General features: G+C 31.0%; 1 protein-coding gene across 2 annotated transcripts; it reads right to left on the bottom strand.

Annotated features, from left to right (window-relative positions):
• Positions 1-5,872: 5,872 nt before the first annotated feature.
• LOC133817843 (agamous-like MADS-box protein MADS2) lies at positions 5,873-11,507 on the bottom strand. 2 transcript variants are annotated; one of them, XM_062250461.1, is made up of 9 exons: positions 11,280-11,506; positions 10,798-11,012; positions 8,640-8,718; positions 8,273-8,334; positions 7,240-7,339; positions 6,830-6,871; positions 6,675-6,716; positions 6,347-6,498; positions 5,873-6,227 (listed from the first exon to the last, which is right to left on the bottom strand). In XM_062250461.1, exons 2-9 carry the CDS (start codon positions 10,980-10,982, stop codon positions 6,143-6,145), a joined length of 747 nt encoding a protein of 248 aa, XP_062106445.1. In that variant the 5' UTR covers positions 10,983-11,012; positions 11,280-11,506; the 3' UTR covers positions 5,873-6,142. The 2 variants fall into 2 exon arrangements, with proteins under 2 accessions (XP_062106445.1, XP_062106446.1); XM_062250462.1 differs by having other exon boundaries at positions 10,798-11,507.
• Positions 11,508-12,170: the final 663 nt, after the last annotated feature.

The following is a 12,170-nucleotide window of genomic DNA, read 5'->3' on the forward strand; positions in this document are numbered from 1 at the left end:
TCTTTAGATATTTCCCAACTTTGAAGATTAAATTTTCTTAAATTCAAAGGTTTTATCTCTGTAAACCCTAACTTTGTAATTGTGTAATTCTATTTATGATTTACATCCTTAATTATGTTTACATAGTTAGTATTGATGATTAAATGTTTCTAAGTTCATTTTATAATCATTTAATCACTTAATCTTTAACTTTCAAGTTTGCATTCATACCTTAAATATGGTTATTTGATTATCAAGATTTGCATTCATATTTTGAATAAGGTTCTTGACTAGGGTTTGTAATATTTCATTATTCAATTATTCATTGTTGATTTAGAAAGTGTAAATCTATAAATTCCCAATAGTGGTTAGTGGTATTAGCCCTTCTATCACCACTAAATAGAACGAGGAGTTACTGAGACCAATGGAAGATCTAGAAGTTAAGGAAGCATTGTTTCAAATGAATCCAGATAAGTCGCCAGGTCCAGATGGGATGAGCCTGGGGTTTTATCATAAATGTTGGGGTATCATTGGACCTGACGTGGTGAATTCAGTATGCAATTTTTTTTTTCATTCAAATCATTTTCATGAAAAATGGAATGAAACTAATATTTTTTTGTTCCCGAAGAAGAATCAACCTGTAAATATGGGAGATTTGCGTCCTATATCGCCTTGTAATGTTCTGTACAAAGTGGCTTCAAAGGTGTTGGAAAATAGGTTGAAGAGAGTTCTCTCTCATATCATATCATATCATATATGTAGAGTGTGTTCATACCAGGCAGACTTATTTATGAAAACATTATGGTCACTTTTGAGGTGATGCATTATTTGAAAAGGAAGAGACAAGGAAAAAAGGTATATATGACACTCAAGTTGGATATTGAGTAAAGCATATGATAGGGTAGATTGGTCGTACTTACAAGCAATGATGGAAAGGATGGGATTTAATTGAAGGTGGGTGGATTTGGTGATGGGATGTGTGGTGTTTGTAAAGTATATGGTAACTCATGTAGGGAGGGATATAAGACCAATTTTTCCTACAAGGGATTAGGTAGGGAGATCTGTTGTCACCCTATTTATTCATTATTTGTGCAAAAGAATTTTCCTCTTTGATTCGCTCTTATGTGCATAAATGGTGGTTAAGGGGATGTCTTGTTGCTAGAGGAGCTCGTGTGATCTCTCACATGCTTTTTGTGGATGATAGTTACATGTATTGTAAGGCAAATATGGGGGTGATAGAACCTTCTTTAAAGTTTTGAAATAGCATTAGGCAAACAGTTCATTTTAATAAGTCCTGGGTGTTTTTTTAGCTCAATACATGTTCCTATACTGGGGCACAACTTTGTTCTTTGTTGGGGGTGCAAGAAGCAGAAGGGGATACTTCTTATATGGGGCTTCCCAACATCATGGGAAAGAATAAATATGTTATTATGGGGTTCCTAAAGGAGAGGATTAGAAAGAGGGTGCAAGGTTGGGATGGCAAATTGTTATGAAGGGCAAGAAAGGAAATTTTGATCAAAATAGTAGCACAATCATTACCAAACTATGCTATGAGTGTAATTATGCTTCCATTGGAAATGTGAAAATATATGGAAAGAATGATGAGCAGATTTTGGTGGAAGTTATCCTTTGATAATATGAAATGGATTAGTTGGATGAGTTGGAACAAGTTGAGTGCTCATAAAACAAAAGGTGGTATGGGGTTCAGACATTTGAGGGATTTTAATTTGGCTTTGCTTGGAAAACAAGCTTAGAGTCTTATAGATTCGCTAGTTGGGAAGGTGTTTTAGGCAAGATATTTTCCAATAGTGTATATCCTAACCCCAGCTTCGTGTGAAGAAGTGTATGGGAGACTCAATGCCTAATTAGGAAAGGACTGCATTGGAGAGTGGGATCGGGGGAGAGGGTGAATTGCAAGGGTGCTACCTGATGATGATGACCCAATATTAAGAACCAGGGACCAAGCATTGGTGAATTGCAAGGGTTCTAGTTTGATGAAAGTAGGCAGCAGAGAGTGGGATGGAGATATGGTAGATGATCTTTTTAGTAGAGGGACGCAACTCTTATTCTTAGTATCCCTCTGGGTCTGAATGTCACTAAGGATGCTTGGAGTTGAGGGGGAGTGAAAAATCTGGGATGTATTTTGTTAAGAGTGTGTATCGTAGCATCTAGGTGGAGAAAGAGAACATTCACTATGTGGATAACTCAGGCTTTTGGCGTAAACTTTGGAATTTGATAGTGTCGCAAAAGGTGAAGAATTTTTTATTGAGCTAGGGTTGTTTCAGGTTGTCTACCCACAAAATTTTAACTGAGAATGAAACATGTGGCAGTAGACTTGTATTGTCCTTTGTGTAATGCAAAGGAGGAGACTATTTTTCGTAGCTTGGTGACTTGTTCTTTTGCTCAAGAAGTTTGGAGCAGGACTCTGGTAGGCATGAATACAGGTAGCAGTGGTGGTGTTTGGGGACTGGTTGGATGAGTTGTTTCAACGACATGATAAGGATAAGATGGGGATGGTAGCGTCAACTTGCTAGGCATTTTGGGGAGGGATGAATAATTTGGTATGGAATCAAAAGGGTATATAAGCATATAATTTGATTATATCAACTACACTATGGCTTGAATAATGGATCAATGCTCAAGATAGAAACATGGATGTCTCAATGGATACCTTCTTGCCAGGGGACGCATGTGAGCATTGGGTTAGACCTCAAGAGAATACAATCGATGTTAATGTTGATGCAGCCTTATTTGCTGATTCTATGCGTTACAACTATTGCTTTGTAGACAAAAGTTGTGATGGGCGACTGGTTGAAGCGAAGGCAGTGTGCAAACAGGGAAAAATTCAACCTGAGGTGGCAGAAGAAATTGGGATGAAGGAGGCGCTGAGTTGGGTGCAGGGACAACCAGAGAGATGCTTTTATTGGGATTGATTGCCTTAATATGATTCAAGCTTTAAGGAGCTCATTTATTAAGAGTTCTTATTTTGGTGTAGTCATTCAAGATTGCAAGTACTTATTAACTGGTTTACGTAATGTCTTATTATTTTTTGTTAAACGTTCCACAAATTGAGTTGCTCATTACGTGGCACGAGTATCCTATTTTATTTTTTAGCGTAATTTTAGAGAGAGTAATGCTCCCTCTGAGTTTAGTGTTATAATGCTAAACGATCTTTCTTAATGAATTTTTCTATTTTCATTAAAAAAAAAAGTAGTACGTTTCTATTTTGTTTTCTTTGTTATATGTTCATATTAATTAATACTATATTTATTTTAAGGAGTTCTTTAGTACTAAATGATGTTGGCATATAAAAATAGAATACTTCTTAAGAAAGGGCATCAATTTTGCCCTCACAGGTGAGGCATTTTTTTGTCCATTGATTTTTAATCCAATAGGTGAGATGTGTTTAGTTATAATAGAATTGGGTGGATTTGATTTTTCTCTCTTTTATTTTATTAAATGAGTTTCATTAAACTTGTTTCTTTCTTAACTAACCATTCCTCATAAAAACATTCATCTCATATGTTGTTATTTTTCCCTTCTTCTTCTCACCTCCAAATAGTTTTGCTAAATACTCTCAGATAACTGAATTTTCTGCACAATAAGCTTGCTATGCTCTTATATACTATATTCTAGTCTTAACCTAATTTTCTTTAGCAATTCATCTAAGTCAAGTCTTAGTTCTTCATCTTATATTCTTCTAATTTGTGCGATTTGAATCTAAAAGTTCTAATTTGCCTATGAAACTTTTATTTATTTATTTTTTATTACATGAATACAACAGAGACAATAGTTTGGGTGTTATATTCTAGTACATTACCCGAAATTCATAATTATTCTTTGTAATCATATAAAAATGGAAATGCATGTAAATATGTTTCTGATAATGTAATTATGGTTTGAGTATAAATATATTGTATTTTCATTATTTATAATATTGTTATATAGTCATTTTAAGGAGGTTTATGTAGTTTGATAATAGTTTTAATTAGTGCCCACCGTTTGTCTAAAATAATGTTCAAATGAATATATTATTTTAATAATGTAGTTTTTCTATGCATATGATTTGTGTATTGTAATAAGATTTTGGTTTCAAAATATTGACATTTTAGTCATTGATAAAAGGCATATTTTTTTTATGATGTGTAGAACATAGAGCTTAAAATGTTTAATACTTTGACCGATGGTAAAAAAATTAAATATGTGATCTATATAAATAAGGGAAATAAGGATGTTAGAGTTTACATCAAAAGATTATATACAATTAATAAAGTTTTCAAACTAATAGAGAAGTTAAACAAGAAAAGGAAATGCAAAAGAAAAAGATCAAAAGAAAATGTCACCATTGGACTTTTGCCTTTACTATACATTCAACTACAAAGTAATATCAAAAGTGACACTTATAAGCACTTTTTCTTGTCTACTTGATTGAGTGGCGTATGATCATTTGAGTAACACTTTTGATATTACTTTGTAGCTGAATGTTTAGTAAAGACAAAAATTATGAATTTTGGGTAATTTACTAGAATATAACATACAAACTATTATCTCTGCTGTATTCGTGTAATAAAAAACCAAAAACAATGAAGAAAATAAAAGTTTCATAGGCAAATCAGAACTTTTAGATTTAAATTGCACAAATTAGAAGAATCTAAGATGAAGAACTAAGACCTGAATAGGATGAATTGCTAAAGAAAATTAGGCTAAGACTAGAATATTACATATAAGAGCATAGCAAGCTTATTGTGCAGAACAGATACATACCTTCGTGATATAGGACCTTGATGCCAAGTTGATGGTGTTAAATAAATCTATTCGAAACTTCAGTTATCTGAGAGTATTTGACGAAACTATTCAGATGTGAGAAGAGAAGAAAAAAATAACAACATTTGAGAGTAATGACTTTTATGAGGAATGGTTAGTTAAGAAAGAAACCCGTTTGATGAAAATTTCATTTAATAAAATAAAAGAGAAAAAAAATCAAATCCACCCAATTACTGTCGGATTAAAAATCAATGGACAAAAAAATGCACAAGTGAGGGCAAAACTGATGCCCTCACCTAAGGAGTATCCTATAAAAATATACGAAATGTCCTAAATTAAATTAAATGAGTACTTTGAACCACCGATCTTGATGTCAGAATTGCAGTTTTAATTATTTATTTTGAGATATATTTTGGGACAGGGTAGAGATGGCAAAAGTATTGAAATTCCTCTTATCGTGCTTCTTTCCTTGGTATTTTCCTTAACCAAAGCCCATTATTTTTCCCAAGAAGAGTTATGGTTAGTATTGGTGTCCAATAAAAGTTGTCTCTTGGGCCCACTCTAATCCTTCTACGTAAAATGGGCCCATACCTTGGACCTTAACAAATATAGCCCAAAACTCTGTTTCTAATGAATTTTAAGAGAATTTATCACAATATGAAATATAACGTGACTATATGTTTCCTCGTAACACCAAGCAGACCAAAAAAGAGGATTACTTTTAGAGGGTTGTTATTAGGCAATTTAATGTGCCTAAAATCATATGAAATGGAACCTATAATTGATGATAAATATCTTATAATACTTATTAAATTAAAAAATATTGCTAAAAGGCATTAGTGGTAGTATACTGCTGTAAATATAATTTAATATCAAGTCACACACATTTTAATTTAATAAATATTATAGAGTATCGTAAACTGTAATCACCTCATTATATATTATTGGGCACTTAATTAAAATATGTATCACTAATAAATTGAACCAATAACGTTAGGTCCTGTTTGCTGTTAGACAGCAATATTAGCCGTTAGCAATACTTTTTTTTAGAGTACCTAAAATATAAATAATACTATTGGAATCAAATATAGCAAAACATATATATATATATATGTTGAAAGATCAATAATTAAGCCCAAAAAAAATAGCTCGAAAATATAGTATATGATCAGTTTCTTACAAAAGCATATACGTAATTAAACTTGCATTGCATGTCCTTTGATGGTCATCCGAAATTCATCAGTCTCAGCTGATTTTATGTTTAATATATATAAAAGAGTTACATTAATTAGGTTCACGAAACCACTTATATATATATTTATAGCACACACACAACAAAGCACATACTTGTTATGCTTCATTATGCATTTTCATGATCAGATCATCGCTAAGTGATGAGTCAAAGCATCCATCCAGGGATGAACCCGTTCACTTGTTGACCATGATTATTGTTGCTCATCTGCTCTGTTACTGCAGCGTTATACCTATAAAGTTTTTTTTTTAACCCAAAAGAAAGACACATTATTAGAAAGAATATATATATATATATATATATAGAGAGAGAGAGAGAGAGAGAGAGAGAAAAGGAAGAATTGTAACTTACCCTATCTGCAAAGTGGGATTGCAATCTAAGGGTTGGAACATCAAGCCTTGAGACTGGCCATGCTGATGACCGTACGATATAGTTTGCTGATGTTCATGTTCACTAACATCCCATGACTGTCGAAAGTTATTCCTTGAACTGATCTCATCCAGCTGCCAAAATGAGTCATAATATATATAATAGATGATTTGTATACATTTGAATCAATGGCCATGAAGAGAGACCAAAACAATGCCTGAGTTATATAACCAAGTATTATGTAATATTAATGAAGCTGGAAATAATAAAGTTATATTAGACCACTTTTTGGGAAAACATGATGTATTACCTTTATTGTCAAAGCTCTATTAGCTTCTATTAAGTTGTGTTCCTGTGTATCAAACATAATATTAATTATTCCGTAGCATTATAATTAATTAGATAAAAAAAATTCATAATATAATATGTTCAATATTACAAAAGCTAGCAGTCTATGGCACTTACCCTGCTTTGTAGATCAGAAAGCTGGTCAAGCATATATTGGGTCTGCAAACAGTTCAAGAAAAAATAAATATATAAAATAAAAATATAGTGTTACAACTATATATATACACTTGATCGCCAAACTCTCCATATATATGTATCTAATTTCTGTGCAAAATTTGTTATAAGCTCCGGATTAAGACGTAAGTTATATAAAGGAGATATTAATTTCATATAGCCTATATCTTCGGCCTTTTTCTGATTATTGAGATAGGATTTTTTTACATGTATCATACAAATCCAGGTTACTCAATCACACACAGAAAGGCCAAATAATTAATGCATAAAAAGCTCTCTATATATACATATGCATGAAATAATAAGATTAGATATAGAGAGGTATGTGATTAAGATGTAATATAAGTACGTACCTTAGTGGACCTAACTTGCTTGAGTGATGACTCAAGTTGACGCTCAATCTGCTCAAGCTCTTTCGTGTTTAGCGGGCCCAAGTCTTCCCCAAGAAGGTTTCTACAGTGCCAACAAACTACATTAATACCTTATAACTACACGTACATCTAAATATATATATAGCTAAGTTTATATAGTATGAAAATATTGTTCAATTTTTAAAAAATATATATATCTTAAATCTTAAAAAAAAATTGAGTAATGTTCAAGACAATTAGCAATCGAAATATTAGTATATACAATTCTCAGTTTTTATCATCGATATATCAACTTCAAAGCTAATTTGGTAAGAGAGAAAAGTAAGTGAAAGTGGAAGGAATATTATAAGGTTGGAGATTTTTTTTCCCAAACGAAAATATTGAAGTAGGGTATGTGAGTATTGCTTACATTAAACATATACCTGTAATATACACATTAATATTTACAAAAAAAAATTATAAGGAGACCTTTTTTAACTTGCAAACCATGCAATAATTATGTAAAATTTATGATTTGCTTTAAACTTTTAAACTAAATTGACAGATAAATTTTCACACTTTTCTCCACTCTTTCCTACCAAACTAACATAATATATATGTGTGTGTGAATTTCCTTTCTATTATTTCAATCCCTCATATCATGTTCTTTAAATTCCCCAAAAAAAAATTTCATACCAAAATAGCCAATGTTTTTTAGGGCACCTACTGATCACAGTGCTCTTGTTATTTTTTTTTAAAATTATTTTTTAAGGGAAGAAAAAAAGAAACTTAAAGTCATTAATTAATTATATTGATGCTAAATATACTATATACTAATATAAATAGTGGATTTGACCTTATATTCTCAATGACTCAAGCGCCATATTCTAATCTACAGTATACAAATTAATTATTTAGCCCTAAATGCATGCATGTGGCCATAATAACTAAAGTCTCAGATTAAATAAATATAGTAGTGTCTAGCTTTAGGGAGATTTATATATGATCTGTTTGAGCATGTATGTAATGTAAGTACCTTTGAGTTCGTTGCAGGGACTCAAATCTAGTTTTCAGTTTCAGGTACTCCCTATAGCTACTCTGCAATACAGTACAAGTTGATGTCATTACCGAGAAATAAACTGACAAATATCAAGTACTAATTCTTGACAATTGACATTGATTGAAAAATATATATAAATATGTGTTTGAACAGTATATACTTCCAGGTGTAAATGTTAGAAATATCACTTATTTAATACAAAACTTATTTTTATTTATTCTTTGACATCTATAGAAATCATGTTAGAAATAATTAAGACAATTTTGCACTTTCATTGGGTTAGAAGTTAAGTATCATATTATCTATGTGTGTTTGTGTGTGTATATTGACATCATATATATACCTCAAGCTCCTTGGCTGGCTTGCTGACTTCCACAGCGCCATAGCTGCACTTTTGATACCGTTCAAGTGTTTTGACCATGCTGGTTTGAAGAAACACAAAATGATGTTTTAGAAAATTAGAATAAGCTGATAATGAAATCTTACAAAATAAAATGTATTTCTTACACTACTATTCTATTTCATATGATCCATATATCTATCTTAATTCTCAATATATGGTATCAACATGCATTGTTTTAAGTAGTGTGTAAGCCTTATGTGATTCCATGTTATTATCAAGTGAGTTTCTCACATCATCACATGACAATACGAAATTTAGTCATGCATTATAATCACAAATATCATATATATATATATATATGTGTGTGTGTGTGTGTGTATGCTTCGAATAAGTTTAATGGTATATATCAAAATGCATTATTGAGTATGTAAGTGTTTTATCATAAAGGGTGTTATAATAGTGAGCAAAAATCATATTAAATTGTAAGAAAAGACCAGTATACTATTTAACTGTAACTGATAACCTTAATACTTTACCCCAATATAGAGCCATTGAATCTTTTCTACTAAGTAAGAAAAAGAAAAAGACTACGTTTCCATAACCTATATCATATTTAAGCAATCTAATTTTAGAATAGGTAGGGAAATAATTAGCTAAAAGAATAAAATAATCCACTACATATATAATGACTGACGCTCATGACCTATGCATGTCAGTGGTCATTCAGTATATATATATCACTCAAATAAGTACAACTGCATGGTTTCAAATTTGAATGCAGTTAATTAGCAAAGAAAAACATTGCAAATAGAAAAACATGTAGCTAGAAACTCTACACAAATAAATTTTTGTTTGGTTGCTGTGTCAATCATGAGATCAATCAAAGTAATACTGTGGCCACCCGCGCATGAATCTTTTCTTGGTTCACGATTATATATAATTAACAAATGTTATATCTATTACTGAAGATCAACATTGTTAATTGTTCCCCAAACAGTAACTATGTTACTGTTCTATTCAAAAGAAGAAAAAAAAACATGTATATGTATATGTATAGCGTAATAAAACTTGTGATTTTTTTTACACATAATGTATATGAATTTGGTGTAATAATAATTAATCAAATTTGTGTGTGAAATTGATGTATATGTGTGTGAATTACATATGGCCTGAGAGAAATCTAAAGTATATTAAAGCACTACATCTTTCTTGATATATATAACGGAACTTAAGTTTAAAATCTCATCACTCGGTTATGATCAATCACAAAAATGTACTCATTATTTACAACCTATATTATTTTTCTTTCTTATATTTTTGTAAAAATTTAACCTTTTGAAGAAGAGCATATAAATTAATAGTAAAAGGCTAAAAAGCCAGAAAACATTACAAACTAGAAAGTGAAAATGATCTAAGGCCACAGCTAACCTTGGTTAATTAACAAGACTCTTTTGGAGCTGGTTTATTTAATATTTAATTTAATTAGAAATAGAGTATCAAATAATAAAAATAGTTTTACAAACTGAAAATGTAGATGTGGGGGTCTTAATTAATAATAATAATAATAATAAAATAATGGGATTTGTCTCCGAAAAAGGGGGAATTTAAGAACAAATTAATTAACACAGATTGAAAGACACAAAAAGATCTTTTTTTTAATTGTTCAGATAATTATAATAATATTATTTTGTTGGTAATTTATTCTTATAATATGTCTCCAAAAAAATTCCGTTAAATCAGTCCAACACAAAAACAAGGACAATTATTTCCGTACTTAAAAAAACATTTTATACGATCAGTACTAAAAAATCCAAATGTCTCTTCATAAAAATCAATAAAATAAAAAATAAACGGTTTAATCATCATCATAAATAAAACACACTTGTGATTCTCATCAGATCTAATATATATTATATTCTTTATCAAGTACGTTTATATAAATCTACATACATAAATATCAAAATCATCACAAAACCTAATAAAAAAATCCAATACATAAACTCATATTGTAAAAAATATATCAAAAGTAGAGCTAGAAGAAACAATCATATAAACATATGTAAATGAATAGATCTCGTATGTATGTATGTATGTATGTATGTATGTATGTATGTATGTATGTATGTATGTATGTATGTATGTATGTATGTATATGTACCTAGGGCTGCTGCAGAACTCATAGAGCTTGCCACGGTTGGAGAAGATGATGAGAGCAACCTCAGCATCGCAGAGAACAGAGAGCTCATAAGCTTTCTTGAGAAGGCCATTTCTTCTCTTTGCAAAAGTGACTTGTCTGTTTATCTTGTTCTCTATCCTCTTCAGCTCCACTCTTCCTCTCCCCATGATCAGATCGATATCAGATCAAATCTTTACCTAAATATATTATCCCACTAAATTAGTACCCTAGCCAAAACCTTCCCCCTTTTCCTTAATTTACTTCTTTTTATCTAAAAAAAACAAAACACACGATTATGTAATATAATATATAGATAAATATATATATATATATATTAATTACTACTTTCTTCTCTTCTCTCTAAATATATATATATAATAAAAAAGAAACTACTCAAATCGATCGATCTGATGAATCTAAACTATTTTGCTTGTTTTGTTTTTCTTCTTCTCTCTTGGGTATACCTACTGAGCCTTCTCTTTCTGGGTCAGTACCAAACTGTCACCAAATTTGTGAAACACAACACAAAGTTGGATACACTCTTATAAACACAAACACTTGTTGAAACCCTAGAAACAAAGAAAGAAAGAGAGAGAAAGAAATGGAATAGTGGAAAGAGAAAGAGAAAAAAAAATATATGATGCTTTGTGATGTGATCTCTTTCTTTCTTATCTTTGGATTCTCTCTCTATCTCTATCTATATCTATCACTCTTTGGTTTATAACCTTAGGATTATTTGGCAATCTACACACACCCAAAAAAATAAAAAGTAATAAATGAATTTTTTTTTTCCCTTGATGCTTTTTAAAATTTTTAGGGTTGGTATTTTCTACTTCTTCCTAGTTTCATATAAAACCACTTTTGCCATTGTAAGATATTTGTCACTCTATATTTGTCATAGAAATTTCATCTCCCACGCGTAGTAGTAGCGCGTGCCTATTCTTGATATCGAATAAAGGCAAGTGTTTCTACGTTTTTTGTCGTTAAGTGACTCCAACGGCTTGCGATTGGAGCGTGAGCGTTTTAAGTTGTCATTTTATGGTTTATGAAGTATCAGAACGTCGTCACTAACCTTAAAATGGTTCTCCACGTGTCGTTTTGTGACTGGATTTTAATAAATTTCATGTTTGAGTTTACTTATTTTTTCCTAATATTCTTTTCTTTAGGCGCAAAAGGATGAGTTATAAAAAAATTGTGGGACAAAAATGCCCTTATGGCATAGGGGTTAAATACGTAAACGTGCTAAATTTTTGTACGTAGACGTTACAGCTTTAATATTTGTCTTCTAATATTGCACTGGCTCATCTCAGCTCAGCCCACAATGAAGTACCTATAGCTACTTTTAGGCTAACGTA

This window comes from Humulus lupulus, chromosome 2, assembly GCF_963169125.1.
Source record: "Humulus lupulus chromosome 2, drHumLupu1.1, whole genome shotgun sequence".
NCBI classification, from domain to species: Eukaryota; Viridiplantae; Streptophyta; class Magnoliopsida; order Rosales; family Cannabaceae; genus Humulus; species Humulus lupulus.

What these genes read in the sequence shown, in the direction of transcription:
- LOC133817843 (XM_062250462.1), bottom strand. Translation starts at nt 10,982, where the DNA reads ATGGGGAGAGGAAGAGTGGAGCTGAAGAGGATAGAGAACAAGATAAAC. An exon ending in AGCCAGCCAAGGAGCTTGAG is followed by an intron (nt 8,335 to 8,639) that starts GTATATATATGA and finishes ACTGTATTGCAG; the next exon opens with AGTAGCTATAGGGAGTACCT. An exon ending in AGCAAGTTAGGTCCACTAAG is followed by an intron (nt 6,872 to 7,239) that starts GTACGTACTTAT and finishes AACTGTTTGCAG; the next exon opens with ACCCAATATATGCTTGACCA.